This window comes from Hylobates moloch, unplaced genomic scaffold, assembly GCF_009828535.3.
Source record: "Hylobates moloch isolate HMO894 unplaced genomic scaffold, HMol_V3 SCAFFOLD_13, whole genome shotgun sequence".
Lineage (NCBI taxonomy): Eukaryota > Metazoa > Chordata > Mammalia > Primates > Hylobatidae > Hylobates > Hylobates moloch.
In genome coordinates this window covers 93870320-93891587 of record NW_026652288.1, presented here as the reverse complement: position 1 = coordinate 93891587, position 21268 = coordinate 93870320, and the positions used below count along the sequence as shown (strand labels likewise).

General features: G+C 53.4%; 1 protein-coding gene across 8 annotated transcripts; it reads right to left on the bottom strand.

Moving 5' to 3' along the window:
* Positions 1 to 2841: 2841 nt before the first annotated feature.
* CHRD (chordin) lies at positions 2842 to 21171 on the bottom strand. 8 transcript variants are annotated; one of them, XR_004251155.2, is made up of 24 exons: positions 20764 to 21002; positions 20435 to 20538; positions 19866 to 19995; positions 19605 to 19733; positions 19414 to 19513; positions 19211 to 19298; positions 18701 to 18842; positions 18452 to 18592; positions 18288 to 18370; positions 18063 to 18210; positions 17793 to 17899; positions 17569 to 17688; positions 16507 to 16663; positions 15961 to 16181; positions 15064 to 15177; positions 14472 to 14735; positions 14289 to 14382; positions 14120 to 14176; positions 13750 to 13853; positions 13194 to 13296; positions 12519 to 12673; positions 12265 to 12367; positions 5393 to 5544; positions 2842 to 2924 (listed from the first exon to the last, which is right to left on the bottom strand). XR_004251155.2 is itself a non-coding variant. In XM_032171806.2 (23 exons), the coding sequence occupies exons 1-23, from the start codon at positions 20909 to 20911 to the stop codon at positions 11838 to 11840; spliced, it is 2868 nt and encodes a 955-aa protein (XP_032027697.1). In that variant the 5' UTR covers positions 20912 to 21171; the 3' UTR covers positions 11431 to 11837. The 8 variants fall into 8 exon arrangements, 4 of the variants coding, with proteins under 4 accessions (XP_032027697.1, XP_032027698.1, XP_032027695.1 ...); XR_004251152.2 differs by having other exon boundaries at positions 18288 to 18592; XR_004251154.2 differs by lacking the exon at positions 2842 to 2924 and adding an exon at positions 4546 to 4619 and having other exon boundaries at positions 18288 to 18592.
* Between the last annotated feature and the right edge of the window lie 97 nt (positions 21172 to 21268).

The window sequence follows — 21268 nt, the reverse complement described above, 5'->3', positions numbered from 1 at the left end:
GGAGCTGCTCCCAGCTGCAGTTCATTTGGGGTGTCCAAACTCACTTCTCACCAAGGCGCAGTCGTGAAGTATCTGCTTTGCCATCAGCTGGATGGGGCTCAGGCTGTGGGGTTTTAGTGTCACCCCAGCCTCTGGGTCTTCATCCAGATGTGCAAAGAGAACAGCCACCTGGCATCATTTCTGTTTTCTTTTTTTCTTTTTCTCTCTTTTTTTTTTGAGAAGGAGTCTCGCCCTGTCACCCCAGAGTGCAGTGGTGCCATCTCAGCTCACTGCAACCTCTGCCTCCCAGTTTCAAGCTATTCTCCTGCCTCAACCTCCCAAGTAGCTGAGATTACAGGCACCCGCCACCACACCCCACTAATTTTTGTATTTTCAGTAGAGATGGGGGTCTCGCCATGTTGGCCAGGCTGGTCTCGAACTCCTGACCTCAAGTGATCTGCCCACCTCAGCCTCCCAAAGTGCTGGGATTATAGGACTGAGCCACTGTGCCTGGCCTAGCACCATTTCTCTTAAAATTCTGACTATCTATGGCAAAACTTATATGTGCTGTAATAGAGCCAAGCAAGGAAAAGAGATATAAAACTATAAACACAAGGCAAACTCAACAAAACACACAGAAAGAAGAAAAACTCCAAAAAAAAACTCTGTATTCTCCACAAAGAATTTTTCCTAGTTTTTTTGTTTGATTTTTTTAACCAAATTTTTTTACTTCAAGGAAACATTTTTATAATTAAAAAGTATGATTCACTAAAACTACCACCTGAAATTTTGAAATAAATCATGGCATCATAAGGTTCAGGATAAAAAGCTAGGGAAAAAATCAAAGGTAAATGAAGCTCATTCTGAATTGCACTTCTCATTTTATTAAATAATTAAATTGTCTTCAGTTTATACTTTTCTATTTTCTGAAACTTTTCCAATGGAGAATTGTTACATCTATAATCAGTCAAAAATAAAGCGCTATAATTTTTTATTTTAGCTATGTCAGGAAGTCTCCTTACCACCTATTTGTGGAGGAGGGGAGGGGAAAAAAAAAAAAAAAAACCTTCTTTTGAAGGTCTTCCCTGGTGCCATTTCCAGTGGTACCTCGGCTGGAACCTATGAGAAAAAAAAGTTCCTTCATAATGATGTCAGCCTTGCTTTAAAAAAAAAAAAAAGTCTCTAAAACTCATGAAAAACACAGTTGATGTGAATCATATGTCTGAGTGGCAGAGTTCCCACTAAGCTGGGTGAGCACACAGATGTGCAGGACAGAAATTCCTCCCCACACAGTGACTCTTCCTCTGTGGAGCTGTTGAAGGTAAACAGCCCAGCCGCTGTAAATGTTCCTGCTGGCTGTGAAGTCCCCATGCCCCTACCTCCTCACCCTTCAGTTATCCATCCCTTTCTCTAACCCTCCCTCTTATCAAAAACCAATGCCCTCCCCCTACCCCCCCGCGCCCCGCCCCGGCACGGTGGCTCATGCCTGTAATCCTAGCACTTTGGGAGGCCAAGGCGGGTGGATTGCCTGAGCTCAGGAGTTTGAGACCAGCCTGGGCAAGACGGTGAAACTTCATCTCTACTAAAATAGAGAAAATTAGCCAGGCATGACGGCAGGTGCCTGTAGTCCCAGCTACTTGGGAGGCTGAGGCAGAATTGCTTGAACCCCAGAGGCAGAGGTTGCAGTGAGCCAAGATCACGCCACTGCACTCCAGCCTGGGTGACGGAGTGAGACTCCGTCTCCAAAAAAAAAAAAAAAAGCAATGGGGGCCAGGCACGGTGGCTCACGCCTGTGATCCCAGCACTTTGGGAGGCTAAGGCGGGCGGATCACCTGAGGTCAGGAGTTCGAGACCAGCCTGGCCAACATGGCAAAACCCTGTCTCTGCTTAAAAAATACAAAAATTAGCTGGGCGTGGTGGCACGCACCTGTAATCTCAGCTACTCGGGAGGCAGAGGCAGGAGAATTGCTTGAACCCGGGAGGCCGGGGTAGCAGTGAGCCAAGATCGTGCCACCGCACTCCAGCCTAGGTGACAGAGCCAGACTCTGTCTCAAAAAAAAGAAAAAAAAAAGAAATGGGATCTGACAATAATCATTCACATTTGTTGACTGATAGATTATACTTAAACAGATGACCTAATATCTTAACCAGTCATTGGCATTTTAAAACTCTCATCTTCTAGTTTGAGAAGAAAAAACTTCTACTGAAGGAATTTCAGGCATCAGCCAGCAGGTACAGTGATGTTTTTGCCAAAGGGATGGGTGGTGGGGTCCTGAAAGTATTATAAATCTGGTTTAGATGTCCTCGGACCTGGGTGGGGGGGTGTCAGAAGGAAGGGTGCTGGGCCTCTCCCCAGGTGAGCCCCTACTCTCTTGGGAGGAAAAACAGGCTGGGCTGGTTCCAGCTGCTGGAGCTACTGAGGGAGAATGAGGCATCTTTTGTCCTCCGGTATCTGAAGCCTCCCCTTCCAAGATGGTCCACTGGGTATCTCCCCTCACCACCACTTTTCCTTTGTTCCCCTTCTTTTTTTTTTTTTTGAGATGGAGTCTTGCTCTGTTGCCCAGGCTGGAGTGCAGTGGCGTGATCTCGGCTCACTGCAACCTCTGCCTCCCAGGTTCAAGCAATTCTTGTGCCTCAGCCTCCCTAGTAGCTGGGACTACAGGTGCATGCCACCATGCCTGGCTAATTTTTGTATTTTTAGTAGAGACAGGGTTTCACCATATTGGCCAGGTTGGTCTTGAACTCCTGACCTCGTGATCCACCTGCTTCACCCTCCCAAAGTGCTGGGATTGCAGGCATGAGCCACCGTGCCCAGCTGTTCCCCTTCTTTCACATTCACCCCTTGCCTCAGAGCTTCCAGGAGCTTCTTTGTGTTTTCTGGCCTAGTGCTTCTTTAGGTGGCATTCAGTGAGATTTTCACATTCCAGCCTCCCTTGTCTGCCAACCTGGAAACCAATTTATGCTTCATGTGGCATTTTGGCCTCTCACATTTCCGACCACAAGATATGTGCTTAAATTGCAACTCTTCTTGAGTGGAGATTTTAGGATAGGGTCCCTTCCTAGCCCTGAGTAGATCCCCCTTCCTTCTTCCCCTTTTCCAGACTGGCAAATGCCTGGGTGGGTTGCATCTTGTAAGCAAACTTGTGCAAGCATAACTGACCCATGAATGGATGTGACCTCATTGTACCAGGTAGTAGCTATTGCTTTAACGCTCACTCTGGTCATATTTCGTCTTCACATAGCATATCATTTAAATGTTAGATGAAACACTATGTCCTTTGAGATTTAAATATAATTGAATCAAGACATTATCCCCTATTTTTGTAGAGATCCAGTTCTCACCCCAATATCCCAAGGGACTCATTTTCTCAGGGTCCTCTCCTACTGTAATATTTACCAACCTATTGATTTCACGTGAATCTCACCATTATGGCAGGTCTCTTCCCTTCATTTCTCCTGACAAGGAACTTAGTCACGTTCATGAATTTTTAAAAAGTATTATATATCCCCATGGCTTTATTTCCATGTCACGTCACTGGGGCAGTCTCTGACTACCCCTTTCAGAATTGCAACCAGAAAAAAACAAAGACAAAAATAAATAAATAAATAAATAAATAAATAAATAAATAAATAAATAAAATATATATATATATTTTTTGAGACGGAGTCTCACTCTGTCACTCAGGCTGGAGTTCAGTGGTGTGATCTCTGCTCACTGCAACCTCCACCTCCCGGGTTCAAGCAATTCTCCTGCCTCACCCTCTTAAGCAGCTGGGATTACAGGCGTGCACCACCATACCCTGCTAATTTTTGTATTTTTAGTACAGATGGGGTTTCACCATGTTGGCCAGGCTGGTCTCGAACTCCTGACCTCAAGTGATCCGCCTGCCTTGGCCTCCCAAAGTGCTGGGATTACAGGCATGAGCCACCAAGCCCGACTGAAAAGAGAATTTTAAAAAACAAAAATAAAACAAACAAAATACAAATAAAATAAAATTGCAATCAGATCCTCTCCCTCTGGAATTCCCAGTTCTCCTTCTGCTCTATTTTTTCCATAGCACTATCTTCTTCTGGCACACTATATAACTGACTTGTTTTTTTATATTTATTGACTATCTTCCCCCACTAGACTATAAACTCCACATGGGCGGGGCTTTTTGTTGGTTTAATCCACTACCAAACCCCCAGCACTTAAGACAGTACCTGACAGGCCGGGCGCAGTGGCTAACGCTTGTAATCCCAACACTTTGGGAGGCCGAGGCGGTTGGATCACCTGAGGTCGGGAGTTCAAGACCAGCCTGACCAACATGGAGAAACCCCATCTCTACTAAAAATACAAAATTAGCCGGGCATTGTGGCGCATTGCCTGTAATCCCAGCTACTTAGGAGGCTGAGGCAGGAGAATCACTTGTACCCGGGAGGCGGAGGTCGCGGTGAGCTGAGATTGCGCCACCGCACCCCAGCCTGGGAAACGAGCGAAACTCGTCTCAAAAAAAAAAAAAGACAGTACCTGACAAAAGAAGATGCTCAATAAATATTAGTTGACTGAATACACTTACATGAAGCTTTGTAGTATGGCAGATTTTGCTAAAAATGTCAGGTGATGGGCTGTCCACAGCCTTGTTACTCGTACTGTGTTCCTGCACCAACAGCAGCAGCATTATCTGGCAGCTTGTCGGCAAGGCAGCATCCCAGGCCTCACCCCAGACCTTCCGATCAGCATCTGCATTTCAACAAGACTCCCAGATGATTCACATGCGTATGAATGCTTGAAAAGCACTGGTCTAGGCCATGTGCAGTGGCTCACGCCTGAAATCCCAGCATTTTTAGGAGGCTGAGGTAGGAGGATCACTTGAGGCTAAGAATTCAAGACCAGCCTGGGCAACATAGTGAGACTCCTCATCTCCATTTCAAAAATAAAAATAATACAAAGAAAAAAGAAAAACACTGGTTTATATCACAACAATGCAAACAACTTAAACTTGGATCTTAGACATCCCCGTTCTTAAAAGGTTTTTTTCTTATATGTAAGAAATTGGTAACATTGCACTCCAGCCTGGGCAACAAGAGTGAAACTCTGTCTCAAAAAAAAAAAAAAAAAAAAAGAAAGAATATGTCTCCACTTCTACCCCTACAGAAGGCAGAAAAGACCACAAAAGGTTTGAGTTTTAAAGGACAAATTCTTGGTTTTGGTTTTTTTTTTCCATTCTTTTTTTTCTCCCTAAAGGACAAGTCCTTTCCTTTTTTTATATTAGTGTTGGGGAGAATGTCCCTGGCTTCCCTCCCTCTTCCCCACCTTCCCTCAGAGTGGGGGCTGGTCACGGACCCAGGCCACCATGTTAAAAGCTGCCGGGCCACCAGGAAGACCGGCAGCACAAGCCAGCCTTGCCTGTGATCTCCAGGGTGTTCTTACCGTAAGTGTGGAAGGTCCAGCCATGGCCACCTGCTCCAGTCTCACAGGCCTCTTTGCCAGTCGGGCTCATGAGACCCACCAGCTGCTGGGCTGGAAGCACATGTGCTTGACCGAGTTGTCTTCCCAGGATCTCGACAGCAGCCCTTCTGCCCCTGCATGGAGAAGTATCCAGTTCGATGCCTGTCAGGCAGCAACCCTTGCACTGGCATCGGCTGCCTCTATCTGTGCCCCCTGCTTGTCCCACTGCACAAATGAGAGAGTGAGGAGTCTCTGTCTCCACAGTAGGCCTGGCACCTCAGTGGAGCATGACGAACTTCAAAAACGGAGGCTCCAAAAGAGGCTGAACCAGCCCAGCCAAGGTAGGTGGACAAGAAAAAACTGTGAATGGCCGGGCGCGGTGGCTCACGCTTGTAATCCCGGCACTTTGGGAGGCCGAGGCGGGCGGATCACGAGGTCAGGAGATCGAGACCACGGTGAAACCCCGTCTCTACTAAAAATACAAAAAAAAAATTAGCCGGGCGTGGTGGCGGGTGCCTGTAGTCCCAGCTACTCGGAGAGGCTGAGGCAGGAGAATGGTGTGAACCTGGGAGGTGGAGCTTGCAGTGAGCCGAGACTGTGCCACTGCGCTCCGGCCTGGGCGACAGAGCGAGACTCTGTCTCAAAAAAAAAAAAAAAAAAAGAAAAAACTGTGAATGACTCCTCCCGAGAAATGGCTGGGGCCCTGGCCAATCTCTGCTGCTCACGTGAGGAGAGGACACCCTCCAGGCCTGCTCAACACCCATCAGCTGAGAAGCATGGATTCCCCTGGGAGAGCTCTAGCCAATTTGCAGAAAATTTGCCTGATTCTCTAAGCTAGGGAAGATTCTTTTCAAACTTTTTGTTTTTCTACCTCCCTGGCCATTTTCAACGCAAAAGGTCAGATTTCCCTTAAATGCACTCCATAGCTTTCCTTATTTGTGCAGAAAGAAGTGCACTCCTGCTCCTGAAGCTATCGCACAAATACCCTATGCTGGGACATCACAGCCACTTCACAGGTGAGGATCAAGGCGCTGCAGAAGGCACTGTAGGGGTAGAACCTGGCGTGGGAGTGGGAGCGGGGCCAAAGCTGGGTAATGAACTTTTCACTGACTAAAACTTAGAAAAATACTGAGTGATTTTTTTTTTTTTTTTTTGAGATGGAGTCTTGCTCTGTCCCCCAGGCTGCAATGGCGCGATCTCGGCTCACTGCAACTTCTGCCTCCAGTGTTCAAATGATTCTCCTATCCCAGCCTCCTAAGTAGCTGGGATTACAGGCGCAAACCACCATGCCCGGCTAATTTTTGTATGTTTAGTAGAGATGGGGTTTCACCATGATGGCCAGGCTGGTGTCAAACTCCTGACCTCAGGTGATCCACCTGCCTCAGCCCTTCAAAGTGCTAGGATTACAGGTGTGAGCCACTGCACCCAGCCATCAGTAATTTGTTTTACGAGTGGTTGGCTATCCAGGAGTTGGAATAACAGGTGGATTTTTCTTTCCTTCTCACATATTTGTATATTACCATAATTGTTAACAATGATTTACTTTTATGAAGAGCAAAAATAATTCTGGCAGCTCCCTTTGTACATGAAAACGTATCAAAGCCAAGCAATGTTGTAAGCTCCATTCTCAGAGCAGCACAGTCATTCCACAATCTCTAATAAGTCCTCCCCTTTTGTCATCCCTAACAATGTATTTCCAGCATTCCATAATACCCTCTATGCAGGCATTCCATACACACAGGCTTTTTTCGTCACACATCAAATATGACTACCTAATATTTGACAGGTGAAACTGTGTCTCTTTCAGCATGCCCAGAGAAATCTTTCTTTGCCTTAATTTTATTACATGATGAGACCTCTCCTTTCTGCCACTTTTGTTGTGCCAGAAGTGTTGCCAAAAAAAAGGGTCCTCATCCAGACCACAAGAGAGGGTTATTGGGTCTGGCACACAAAGGAACTCAAGGCAAGTCGCAGAGTGCGGTGAGAAGAGATGGTTTATTGCAAGCTACTGTTTCAGCCTAGAGTGTCTTCAGAAAGCAAGAGGAGGAATGCCTCTTCTAAGGTTTTGGGTTTTGGTTTTTTTTGTTTTTTGTTTTTTGCTTTTTTTTGACGAAGTTTCGCTGTTGTCGCCCAGGCTGGAGGGCAATGGCCGCAGTCTCAGCTCACTACAACCTCCGCCTCTCGAGTTCAAGTGATTCTCCTGCCTCAGCCTCCCGAGTAGCTGGAATTATAGGCGTGTGCCACCATGCCGGGCTAATTTTTGTATTTTTAGTAGAGACGGGGTTTCACCATGTCGGCCAGGCTGGTCTCAAACTACTGACTTCAAGTGATCCACCCGCTTCGGCCTCCCAAAGTGCTGGGATTACAGGGGTGAGCCACCACACCTGGCCTAAGGTTTTCTTATATAGGTTTCTTATCCATGTAAAAGCTAAGTTATGTCTACATGTGGGGACTGACAGCATGACATTTATTATGTTGCTGATTTAAAGAAAACCATCCTTGGCATTTTAGTGTGTAAGTACATCAAAGCTTGACTATAACCATCATAAAAGCATACATTGTTATGTGATATGGGGACATCAGGACATTCTGCTGTCATAGGTGTTTGTCTTTGCAGGCATTGTGAAGTTGCTTCCTGAGCTGTAGACATCTTATGACCATGGGTCATGACTGGCAAGGAACGTAACTGCTAGTTTTGTTGGTTTTTTGTTTGTTTGCTTGCTTGTTTGTTTTGAGACAGAGTCTTGCTCTTGTTGCCCAGGCTTGAGTGCAATGGCGCGATCTCAGCTCACTGCAACCTCTGCCTCCTGGGTTCAAGTGATTCTCCTGCCTCAGCCTCCCAAGTAGCTGGGATTATAGGCGCCTGCCACCACGCCTGGCTAATTTTTTGTATTTTTAGTAGAGACGGGGTTTCACCGTGTTGGCCAGGCTCCAGGCTGGTCTAGAACTCCTGACCTCAGGTGTTCCATCTGTGTCTGCCTCCCAAAGTGCTGGGATTACAGGCGTGAGCCACCATGCCCGGCCTACCTGCTAGTTTTAAGATGGAGTTGATTTATTTTTATTTTTATTTTTTTTGAGACAGAGTTTTGCTCTTGTTGCCCAGCCTGGAGTGCAATGGAACAATCTTGGCTCACTGCAACCTCTGTCTCCCAGGTTCCAGCGATTCTCCTGCCTCAGCCTCCCGAGTAGCTGGGATTACAGGAACCCGCCATCACACCTGGCTGATTTTTTTGTATTTTTAGTAGAGACGTGGTTTCATCATGTTGGCAGGCTGGTCTTGAACTCCTGACCTCAGGTGATCCACCTGCCTCAGCCCTCCCACACCCAGGAGGTCCCTGGAACCCCCATCTGTCCCTCTGCCCTGTGGCAATTTCACACATCCATGGCCAAGATCTGAAAACTATTGTTCTTAAGTCACTGCACAGACCCTGCTCTGGTGACATGGACAAAAGTGAACTGACAGCTGCCAGCAGTACCACCATGCCATAGCTCCAAACTGTTCGCTGTTCATCACCTACCTTAGCACAATCTGGATTTGGTATATTAAAAGTGGGCAGAGTGTCACTAGGGAATGCCTAAGAGGTAGTCGCACAAGGAGAAATTGGCAAAGTGGATTACTGCACATGAAGGAGTTTTCTCTTCAAAAAATGTTGTATCAGAACCACCCCATTTCCTCAGCCAAGCAGGTATGTATTTCCTTCTGTCTGTTTCTGCTGGAGAAGCTCGGTGGTCGAGTCAAACCCTCTGCAATGTGAAAGGCCTGACTGACCCCAGGGTGAGAGATCAAATTTTAAATACTATGGGTAACTGATTTGAGACACTGAAATACTAAACCCAGGAAAATGGGCCTCTGCTTGGATTTTACTGCTGTTGTTGTAGGGTTTTTGGTTTGGTTTGGTTTTTTGGAAAGGGAAAGGCCTCTCTGACCGATGTGCAGTTGCCTGAAAGGGAATGGACGGGGCATTGAATGGATGGGCATTGAATGGGCATTGAATGGATGAGAAAAATGAATGATGTTCTTGAGGTCTCTGAACATCAGGGCTTCCAACAAGTCTGAAATGAAGTTCCTCACACACTGGACAGGGTTGGCCCTTCTGAGTCACCATACCACTTCCCTGGGGCTCAGGCAGGGCCTGGAGACTGGCCAGCTTTGGTTGGAACACAGGCTAGGATGGGAAAGGTGTTTCAAGGGTTTTTGCCTAAAGAGGACAGGGCTCTGCCTGGACCCATCACCTGCTCATTGGTTCACTCAGCTGACGTGCACTGAGGTCTGCTCTGAATCCCTCCTGGTGCCTGTGGTTCCAGCTCTGTGGAGCCCACCGAGCCATCCTAGAGTGACCCACCTGCCTTTATCCTTCCCCTAGTCTTGTGAGCATCAGTAACAAACTCGGGTTAAATCCAAGGATCAAAATTTCCCTTTCCAACCCTTCTTCCCACCAAAGTTTCTCACCAAAGAGGACAACACTGTCAGCGCACCATTTCTGGGCCAAATCTCCATCATACCACAACTGGTGCCTCACTCCCACACTCAACCCCGTGCTGAATACTGCTGCTTTTTCATCCCTATCTGGCCCTCACGATCCTCCTATTAACAGCCAGGGCTCTGGCCCAAGTGGTTATCCCCATCCTCATCATCCCTGAATCCTCAGTCCAGCCCCTCCTCTCCCCTAAGCATTCAGCAGGATATCAGCTGCCAAACGCAACTGAAGCCCATGGCCACTCTCCTCCCTGCGGTTCTCCCTGCCTTCATTCCAAACCAGCCCCACAAATCCCACCTCAGGGAGAGTGCCTTTTGCAGCAAATACGTGCCAGGCCCTGAGCTGTGTAATGCACGTGTTCTGATTGAATCCTGTGAGGGGGATATCATGTGTTTTATAAAAGGGAAACAGGGGTTCGTGAAAGTTAAATAACTCAGCTAGTTAACAGCAGAACTGGAACTCGATGCTTCCATGGGCTAAGACAATAACTTCTTAACCACACACAGCATGCCTAACACTCTATAAAGAAGCTATGATTTCCCTTTCCCCTGCCCTACCAGATCACAAAATCCCAGATTCATTTGACTCCACATTGTTTATATGAAAGATGGATCTGCAGCTACATACATTTGTTAGATTTCTGTTCTGATACCCTCATTTCCTAGAGCTTGTCAAAATGCCTGGGTCTTGATGGTAGGAATGAGGGAGGGGAGAGAGAAGAGGGTAACAGGGCAGGAGGGTCTTGTCTTATTCTCTACATGATTTGGTCTCAAGGTAAGCGCAGCCAAAAGCTGGACCAGAGCTGATTCCAATCCACTCTGACCCCAGTTTGCCCCAGAACTGGTCCAGAATACGAGTTTCCAGGAAAAAAAACAGGAAAGTGTTTGCCTCGTTTTAGACAAAGAAGGTAGAGGCTGGGCTAGGTGCGGTGGCTCATGCCTGTAATCCCAACACTTTGGGAGGCCAAGGCAGGAGGATCGCTTGAGGCCAGGAGTTCAAGACCAGCCTGGGCAACATAACAAGACCCCATTGCTGTGAAGGAAGGAGAAGGGAAGGGAAGGGAGAGGGAAGGGATAGGGAAGGGAAGGGGAGGGGACGGAAGGGGAGGGGACGGAAGGGGAGGGGAGGGGAGGGAAGGGGAGGGGAGAGGAGGCGAGGGAAGGGGAGGGGAGGGGAGGCGAGGGGAGGGAAGGGAAGGGAAGGAGGGAGAGAGGGACTGGTGACACCTTTGATTCTCTCTCTGGAGCAACTTCAAACATGAAGTCAGCAAACATGCCAGCGATGTGGGAAACTAAACTTGAGTCAAAATCCTGCTTCTACTTCCCTAAATTCTTGAGTCTCTAGACCATCTCAAGGACCATCGCCAGCCCCTCTGCGGAACCCAGGCATGCCCGCCAACTGCCACGCTATCCTCTGCCTCTCCAGAGTCTCTTTCAGCTCCCCAAGGGTCAGAGCTCCTCTCTCTCACCTCCTACTCTCTGCCCCTTCTCCACCAGGCCCCACTCAGGTTCCTGGCCGCAAAGAGCCAACCTCATGCCCAAAGACTGAAAAAGAAATGTTTTAATAAATACAAAACTCTCCAATAATGACTCTGCTCAGCTCAGGGGCAGCAGGAGTGGAGTGTCGGGGGCCCTTGGTGCTGAGTGAGGATAAATTAAAAATCCCAACAAGCCAGTGACATTATGTACAGAAGGAAAGGAGTGGGGCTTCCAGGACAGAGGCCGAGGGTGGCAGGGCAGGATTTGGAGTGGCTGTGACCTCGGTCTGGCCCAGCTGCCTCTCCCCCTTGTGGAGCTGTGGTTCCCAGAGGTAGTGGGGGTGGGAGTAGAGGCAGGACAGAGGAGCAAAGGCACTGGGCTTCCCACAGGAGAATGCGAGAAGGTCCTCGATGCCACCCCTTCCCCAGCTCAGGCCCCATCCTCTTGGTCATGTGGCCCTCTGGCTGCTCCCTAAGAGCCTTCGGCTTCTTTCTCCAGCTCTGGATCAGTTCTGGTCTCTGGGGCTGCTGGAGACAGAAGGGAGGGAATGCTGGAGGAGGGGAGAGGGAGTGGAGAGGCACAGAGAGGCATGGAAGGCAGGGCAAAGCATCCCTGCCTTGGTCCCAGAAAGGTCAGCATTTTCTAAACAGGTCAGTGCACACAGCTGGGTGACCTTCATCTCGTTGCTTAATTCCTCTGAGCTTCAGAAATCTCATTTGTAAAGAAAAGGTCATAAATAACAATTCCACCAGGTTGCCGTGAGGGTGGATTGGAATGGCACTTGTGAGGCAGGCTGCACTGTTCCTGTACACAGTGAATGCTCCCTTCCCTGATCAGGAGTCCCACGGGCAGGTCAGCCCTCCACTCACAGCTGCTCACCCTGGACTCCCTCACTTACGCCGCTGGTGGGCCATGCAGCGGGAACAGCATCGACTCTCCTTCCCCGAGCCGCAGGACAGTGGCAGTGAACAGTCATCCCGCTCACAGTGAGGCACCCCTGCCTGGTACAAGACAGAGCAGACACTGAGTGTCCCCCAGAGGCACTGGGACACAGTGGCCTTCAGCGTCTTCAGGGACCTCCCTGGGAAGGTCTCCCTACTCCAGACCAGGCCCTCAGTACCCACCTCACACAAGCCTCTGCTCCCCACTTACCCCACATCGGCAGGTGATACAGCTCATCTCTCCAAAAGGGGGCACTGAGGGGTGCCAGCTCTGACTCTCTGGGAACCACTGCCCAGCAAAACGGCAGCCCCGGGGCCCATCAGCCTGCATGGGGTCCCCCAGCTGGGGGTGGGCCCCCGACCCCACTGTTGAGAGGGAAAGAGAAAGGGTCAGCCCAGGAAGACCAACAAAGTTTTATGAGTATTCTCTTTGAATACCCAGCACCTAGCAGTTTCTGGCACTTAGTAGGTGATAAATTTGGATGGGTGGGTGGGCAGATGAATGGATGGATGAAGGGATGGATGGATGGATAGATGGATGCATGGATGGATGGATGGATGGATGGATGGATGCATCAAGGGGTGGGTGGATGGATGCATCAATGGGTGGATGGTTGTATGGGTGGATAGATGGATGGATGGATGCATGCGTCAATGGGTGGATGGATGGATGGATGGATGGATGGATGGATGGATGGATGGAGCAGGAACCAGAACCCATCATACCCCACTAGTATATCACATTCTTTCCACTGCATTTAGAGTCCTGGCTCTAGGCTAGGCACAGAGCAGTGCTCAGTATAATGCTCAATTAACTTCCCCTCACCCAGGACAAAGCCTGCCTCAACCCAAAGGTGAGGCCTCAGTGCCCAGCCACCTCTCTCACCTGGACACTGTTTGCAGCAGTCGGTGGGGTTGACACGGACAGGCTGGGCACAGGCCAGCCGGGGACACTGCACCTTCTCACAGTGCACCTCTCCAGTGCCCCCCTGTAGGGATCCATTGAACAAGGAGTGTCAGGCAGGGGGCACATAAGCCTCCTGCCCACTCCCTCTCCTATTCCACACCTCAAATGCAGTCTCTCTGTGGCCTTTTACTCAGAGGCCCAGACTTGCTTTATAGACCTAAACTCAGCTCCTCATCGGAACCCTGCAAGGTAGGTGCCATCATATCTGCTTACAGGAGAGGAAAGTGAGGCTCAGGGACAGAAGGTGCCTAGGGTCATTGGCACCAGTTAGCTGGCAGAGCCAGAATCCACACCCAGGTCAGCCCTGTTCCTTTTCCCACAGGAAGCAGACTCTCAGAGCACAAGGGCCTTTTCTCATATCGTTTTGATCCTTGAGCCCTCCTCACCAAGGACGGGCCTTCCTCACCTGGCAGCCCCTCCCCATCTCTGCAGACCCCGCTGGGTTATGGCACCAGAGAAGATTGGGTGGCCATACCTTGCAGGTGCAGACAGCACACTTAATTAAGCCAAAGGGGGGCACAACGGGGTGCCACCGCGTACCCGCTGCCCGCCAGCTCCGGTCACCATCAAAATAGCAGCCTGGTGGGGAACAGGGCCCAGCAGCCATTAGTATGAGCTCATCAGCTGGGCCCACAACCAAGGCTTGAGCCTCAGGCCACCCCCACATAAGCCTAAGCCAAGGGCCCACTTGGGGGCCAGTAACACTAATGAGTCCTGTCAGGCATCGCTTGGAATCTGTGCCCCTCAGGCCACCCCCTATATACTCTTCCCTTCTTGTCCCCCTCCTGCTTCAACCTAATGGCTCCTCTGGGGCCTCCCACCCTGAACACACCCTTCCAGCTCACCCTCTCCTGGGTCCCGGCTCCTCAGCAGCCCTGGCAGGTCTCTGACATCTTGTTTCTCTGTGGAGCCAAAGAAATGGTGAAAGCAAAGGGTGACCGTCCTCCTTCCCTCCCCAGAGGACCTGTCCGCACTGCGCCGACTCCTCCCTCCACTCCCCTGCAGAGAACTCACCAGGGCAAACGGGGCAGCACTGGTCGGGAGCCTGCACCGGGTGTGGGCAGCTGGGCGGTGGGCACACCACCGGGTCACAGATCACCGTTCGTCTCTGCAGAGAGCAGCAGAGGCATTGACGGGAATGGCCAGGCCCCTTGATCCAGATCCCAGGACCCAGTGTGCCCTTCCAAGACCTCCTACCTGGCAGGTGCAGAGTGAGCAGAGAGGGTCGTAGTTGGGCGCCCAGCGAGCCCCGTGGGGGCGCTGCTGCCCCTCGAAGAAGCATGTATTGGGGTCTCGGGGCCGTCCAGGACCACCAGGTTTGGCGGGTGCTAGGGCCGGGAGACCAGGCACCACAGGCGGCGCAGCAGAGGCTGTATCTGGAGTCCCTGGTGCCCGCACCCCCTCAGCCCCGGCCGTCTCCAGGCGCAGTCCGCCCACCTCACATTGGTTGGCGATGTGCACCTGGGAGGAGAGGCCAATTGAGGCTGCGCTGGGGCTCCCCCTCGCATCTTTACCAGCAGCAGCTGGCCAGCCAGCGGGAGACACCTGGGCCCCCTGAGCGCTGCAGTGGCCCAGGAGGATGCCATTCGCTCCACAATCATCTCAGCTGCCAGGGATAGGGTGCTGGGCTGCCAGCCTCCTCATGTAGCTCATTCTCCCCACCAGCCGGGGGGTGTGATACGACCACCCCCAGGACTCGGAGACAGCAAGTGACTAGTGCAAGGGCACACAGTGCGCCTCCAACTCTGCACCCTCCCCACTGACCCCACTGCCCAGACTCCCCACCTACCTGCCCTCGGAGCTCCCCTCTGGGGCTACCCTTGGTGGTGATCAGCAGGGAGGCCATGCCTTTTGCCAGGTGCCGCAGCAGCTCCGGCTCCAGGTCCTTCACCACACCCTGGGCCTGCACATAGACAGGACAATGGATAGGAATAAGACACTTTAGGGCTGAGCCTACTGTCCCCACAGTAGGCTTCTTTACAGATGAAGAAACTGAGAGCCAGGGAGGTTAACTAAAGTCTTCATGGTAGCAAAGCCCATTGGCAATAGTGTGGAGCTTGGAAGCCAGGTCTCTCTGACTCCAAGTCCATAAGAACTCACCCCGCTTGAAGGGCTTAGTCCATCCCACCTACCCCCCTGAGGTCCAGGATATTACATACTATCCAAGACCCCCCACCAAAAAAAGACATAGAAAGGAGAATGAATAATAAAAAGCCGAGTCAAGCCCATGCCAGCTCTTTTTTTTTTTTTTTTTTTTTGAGACGGATTTTTGATCTTGTCGCCCAGGCTGGAGTGCAATGGCACGATCTCGGCTCACTGCAACCTCCGCCTCCCGGGTTCAAGGGATTCTCCTGCCTCAGCCTCCAGAGTAGCTGGGATTATAGGCACCCGCCACCACACCCGGCTAATTTTGTATTTTTAGTAGAGATGGGGTTTCTCCATGTTGGTCAGGCTAGTCTCGAGCTTCCTGCCTCAGGCGATCCACCCGCCTGGCCTCCCAAAGTGCTGGGATTACAGGTGTGAGCCACTACACCCGGCCTACAAATCACTGTTTAATTTATTTTATTTATGCCAGCTCTTCTATACCAGGCTGCCTGCTCTCTGCTTTCCCCACCACAGGCCCACACAGCCCTTCAAGCTAAAAAACAGAAATGTTCCAAGCTGCCGCCTACCATCACATCCTTACCTCTGAGCCATAGAATCCCTTCAGCAGCCGCCGAGGCCCTGGCGTGCCAGGAGGCCCCAGGAGGTGGGCAGTGACAGTGCCTTGTTCTGAGCCACCAAGCCCAGCCAGCAGCACTTCATAGTGCAGGTGACAGTGGGTATCCAGGGAGAGCCAGGCGTGCCCTGCTGCTTGGCTCCTCACAGGGGGTAGCACCAAGGCTCCTGCTAGGGGCACGGGCAGTGCTGGGTCCAGACAGAGGAGAGATGACAGGTGAGAAGGTGGCCTAGGGCAAGCCCTCAAACCCTGCATTCCCCAGCTCCCCAGCGCACATTCCAGGAGCTGAAAGGCACTGTCCATAGGTCCAGGGCCTGGAGAGCAGCAAGTTTTAGACCCTTGCACCTCGGCAACGGGAAGAGTCTGCCAACAGGGCCACCCTATATGTCCCCACCTTCAGATGGCAACAGGAGCTTAGGCACAAAGAAAGACACACCAGGCTCTGGCTGTCTGCCACCAGCCCTCAAATGTTCTAGGAAACCAAAGGGCAGACAGACCCCTAAGGACACTCACTGTCATGGCGGGCGCTATGACCACTGTAGGGCAGGGCAGCCACGTGCCCCCGAAGCTCTCCGTCTGGGAAGTCCTTGGTGCCCACGTTCAGGAAGAGCTCATTCTGCAGCAGCATATGAGCCCCTCGGGCACCCAGCCCAGGGCAGATACCCACGGCCTGGGGGCAGGGGAGGATAGGCCTTCTCAGCTCTCACACGAGCCCAAGGTTCTGAAGCCTTGGGCCATTTTGTGCCCCAACTCCACCCACACACACTTCCACACACCCGAAACACAGGATAAGGACCTGGCAGGCCCAGTTTCAAGGCCCTGCCCTGCCGCTTCCTAGCTATGTAACAACCGTGAAGAGTAACTTAACTTCTCCAAGCCTTCACTTCCTCATCTATAAAATGGATACTGTGAAAGCCAAAAAATATGTAAGGCCACCAATGCAGCACTTAGCACATGGAAAGGCCCTGTAAGTAGCAACCATTGCCATTACATTTACTACTATGCAGCCTGTGGCACTGTTCTCCAGGTCCAATGCTCCCATTTGACTGTGAGCTTGCTAAGCACAGGGGCCACATCTGATTTGCTTTGTACCCTAGTCCCTAGTCTGGGGCTCACTAAAAATGTCAAATCAGGCCAGGCATGGTGGCTCACGCCTGTAATCCCAGCACTTTGGGAGGCCGAGGTGGGCGGACCATGAGGTCAAGAGATCGAGACCATCCTGGCCAACATGGTGAAACCCTGTCTCTACTAAAAATACAGAAATTAGCTGGGTGTGGTGGTGTGCCCCTGTGGTCCCACCTACTCAGGAGGCTGAGGCAGGAGAATCGCTTGAACCCAGGAGGCAGAGGCTGCAGTGAGCCGAGATCATACCACTGCACTCCAGCCTGGCGACAGAGCAAGACTCCATCTCAAAAAAAAAAAAAAAAAAAGAAAGAAAAAAAGTCAAATGAATAAATGAATGAGTGGGAGAACCCATGAGTGAGTGGATGATAATGAACATCCCTGCTCATCCAACCTGGCTTCCCACAGCCCATGCATTGGACCCTGGGATCCAGCTCCACCTGGAGCCCTCACCGTGTGTCCTCCTGGCTGGAGTCCAGCCATGTGGCACAGGACAGTGCGCTGATCCCTCCGCTGAGGCTTGGTCTCCAGTGTCATGGCTACCACCTCACTGCTTGTCCCTACCACTTGCACCTGATGGGCAGGGATGGAGGAGGGCAAAGTGGAGAGGCAGTAAAGGCCTGGGGCCTGCTGCCCACCCCACCCCTCCCCCACCTTCTGCAGCCCCTGGCTCTTACCTGATAGATCAGGGAGCCATTTCCTAGCAGCGTGAGGCTGGCCGAGCCGGCAGCACCCGTCTGGACTGGGATCAGGGCATCAGCCCCACAAAGGACACTTTGCAGGACTACGGGGGGGCAAGACAGGTGAGGCTAGGTTTACTCCATGGCTGCTTGCACCCCCAGTCCTCAGGATCTCTCCCATACCCACTCTTGCCCCTTCCCTGGCACGTGTCTGTGCCTCTCAGTTGTGCATGCCCAGGGCACCAGCCCCCCCCCACCCCGCCTCACCATCGCAGCTCTTCCTGGCAGCAATGTGTCCACTGATGCGCAGCCCTGGCCTGTCTGCCCTCTCCAGGGCCATCTGCAGCTCCCCCAGCACCAGCCAGTCCATCTCCTGGACTGTCAGGTTGGGCAGCACCTCAGCAAAGCCTGGTTCCTGGGAACAGAGCAGGGTGTGATGGGCAACAGCAAGAGGCCAAGACAGGTGGCAGCAAGAGCCAGATCCCCACTCACCTGGGCTGAGACATTGGCCTGAAGTTCTCGCAGTAGCTGCCCCTGGTGTAGAATCTGGAGCCTCAAGGGAACCTGGGTTAGTCCTGCAAGGCCGCACATGTGGGCCTTTCTGAGACAGGTGCTCTCCCTAACCTTCTCACATGTTTTGCCCCCATCCCACTTACCCCCACTCCTGGGTTCCAGCAGCCCTCGGAAGAGCAGCAAAAAATGCAAGGAGTCCTCTGTGTCACTGAGAGTGAGCAGGGTGATGCCCCCTATGCCCTGCTGTGGGGGGCCTTCTAGAGTCAGGATGGCACTGAAGGTCTCTGGGGAAGGGATGATGATGAGAGCCCGTCAGAAACCACCCCCCTCCCCTTTCCTGGGGGATAGAGAAGACTCAGAACTTCACGCCCGGGGGGCTCTTTGCTGCCTACCTGCAGCCAGGGCCCGGTGCCGGATGAGAGGCCCCCAGACCTCCCCTGAAGGGTGAGTGAGTGTCACAAGTGCCACATGCAGCTGTTCTGCCCTAAGGAGCCGCAGAGACAACCGAGGCACTGCCCGCCACACCCCACAGACCTGGAGCAGAGAGACAAGAAGGCCCTCTGCTCAGACACTGTGCAGGCTAGGCCAATTAGGAGGCCCAGGCAGGCCTGATGAAAAAGGAACATGGAAAGGAACCTCCAGGGTGCCCTAGGAAGCTTAAGAAAGAATGCTGGAGCCAGATGCTTGGGTTCCAGTCCTGGCTGCACCACTTACTAGCTGTGTGACCTTGAACAAATCACATTATCCTACTGAGCCTCAGTTCCCCCTTCTGTAAAATGGGCGTCATAATGTCAGCGCCTTCCTCCCACTGGGCTGTGGTGAGGACCACAGGAGGCAATGCAGAGCATGCTCTCAGCACAGTGCCCAGACTGAACAAGTGCTCATAAATGGCATCATCTCACCAGGCCATCTTGGGTGGGGGCTGCAGGGTGCTCAAACAGGACACTGCCATTGGAGTCTGAGAAGCGGACCCTGGTAGGGCGGTCCAGCCTGAGAATGAGAGGTCGGGTGAGGCCAGACTGAGCCAAAAGCAGCCCCTCCCAGCTCTCCCAGTTTCCCTCCCGGCCTGGCAGCTGACCCCTCCTTGCTCCTTCCCCTTTCTCACCGCCTGTAGGAGATGGAGAAGCGGAGGCTAGAGCGCAGCAGCGAGACTCGGGCTCGTGCCACCGCCTGCGACCTCGGCCCTGTCAGCAGCGCCACGAAGTCTGGGACAGGAGGAAGATGGCCTGAGCACTGTCAAACGCCGCTTTGGTGGCCCAGCCGCAACCACAACCCCGCTGTTCGCCGGCCCCCTACCCGTGTGGCCGTCACCACGGGCCCGCTCCTCAGCGCCTGGCTCCCCGCGGTCGCTATAACTGCGATGCTCCGGGTCCCGCGGATACTCGAAGGACAGGCCGCTCGGCTGCCGCTCCGAACTGCTGCGCTCTGCGGGGAGGTGGGGTAAGAACACAGGCTTCAGCTGGCCATGGGAAGAGCCAGTCCGACGCCCCATCCAAGTGGCCCGGGACCTAGTATCGTGGCCCTGCCTCCCTCCCTGCAGGGCGGAGCAAGCCTTACCCTGGGGGCAGGACTGGCAGCAGTGTCCCGGCAGCTGCCGCGGCTGCCCACAGGCCAGGGTTGGGCACTCTGGTTTGATGTTCTTGCAGCTGACCCTGCCAGGGCCCCTGGTACGGCGACCCCACTGAGGCTGCTCCCGGAAAAAGCGGGAAACCCAAGTGAGTGCAAGATGCCAACTGATGAGACCCCCCCAGGCAAGGATGTCCCGCAGAGTCAGCCAGCTCTGCCACTTACAAGCTGCGTGACCCTAGACAAGCTACTTCATCTCTCTGGGCCTCAAGGTCCCTGTCTGGAAAATGGGGATAATAATACTCTCTATCTAGCAAGGCTGCCATGAGAGTTAGATGAGCAAGGAAAGAAACGGAGTTGGCACAGAGCCGTACACAGAGTGGGCGATCAGTAACAGCACCTAAGACTTGAAGGGGCTGATTCCCCTTCCTCCACCAGAAAAATATCCCCAACATCTGCCGACTGGGCTCCTTCTCAGCAGCTCCGAATCCACTCCGATGCCCGCGCGACCCGGCGCTCCCCACCCGCCAGGGCCCGGGCCGGCCGCGGGGTGCACTCACCGCCTCGCAGGCGCACAGCACGCAGCGCATCACCCCGAAGGGCTCCCCCAGGTCCGGGTGCCACGTCTCGTCCAAGGCATAGACCTTCCCGCCGAAGGAGCAACCTGCGGGAACGGGCTTGGCTGGAGGCCGCTGCCCAGCTCGCGCCGTGTGCCGCCCCGGGGACTGCCCGCGGGTCCCGGGTCCCGGGCACCGCGCCCTTCAGCCCCCGCCCACCCTCCGGGCCGCCCGCCGCGCCGAGCCACCTGCGCCCCGCGCCCCCTCCGGGCTGGCGCGGACTCGCCCCGAGCCCGACTCCCCGCCCGCGCCTCCCCGGGGCGCCCACCTACCTGCCGCTCCCCGAACGGGCAGCGGCTCCTTCTCGGAACGGATGGGCAGCGCGGGGGGCTCGGGGCCGGCGCCGCGGGCCGGCCAGGAGCCGAGCAGCAGCAGCCCGAAGAGCAGCAGCGGGGCCGGCGGGGCCGGGAGGCTCGGCATGACGCGAACGGGACAGCTGGGGAGGCGGGAGGGAGGAGGGCGCGGGAGCGGGCGGAGGGAGGGAGGCGGGAGTGCGGAGGGCGGAGGGCCGGGCCGGGGGCGGTGCGGCGGGAGGGGGCCGGGGCCGGGGCCGGGGCAGTGCCGCAAGGGGCTCGTCGGGCGGCCGCAGAGTCGGCGCCGGGCCGGGCGGGGCGGGAGGAGCGGCCGGGAGGAGCGCGGGCGGGCGGGCGCTGACCCGGGCCGTACGCGGCTCTACTGCCCCGGGCGCCGGCTCCGGCCCGTTTTATGCCCCGCGCCCGACGCCCCGGCCGGGGGCCTCCTCCTCAGCAAACGGGGCGGCGGCGGCAGCTCGGCGAG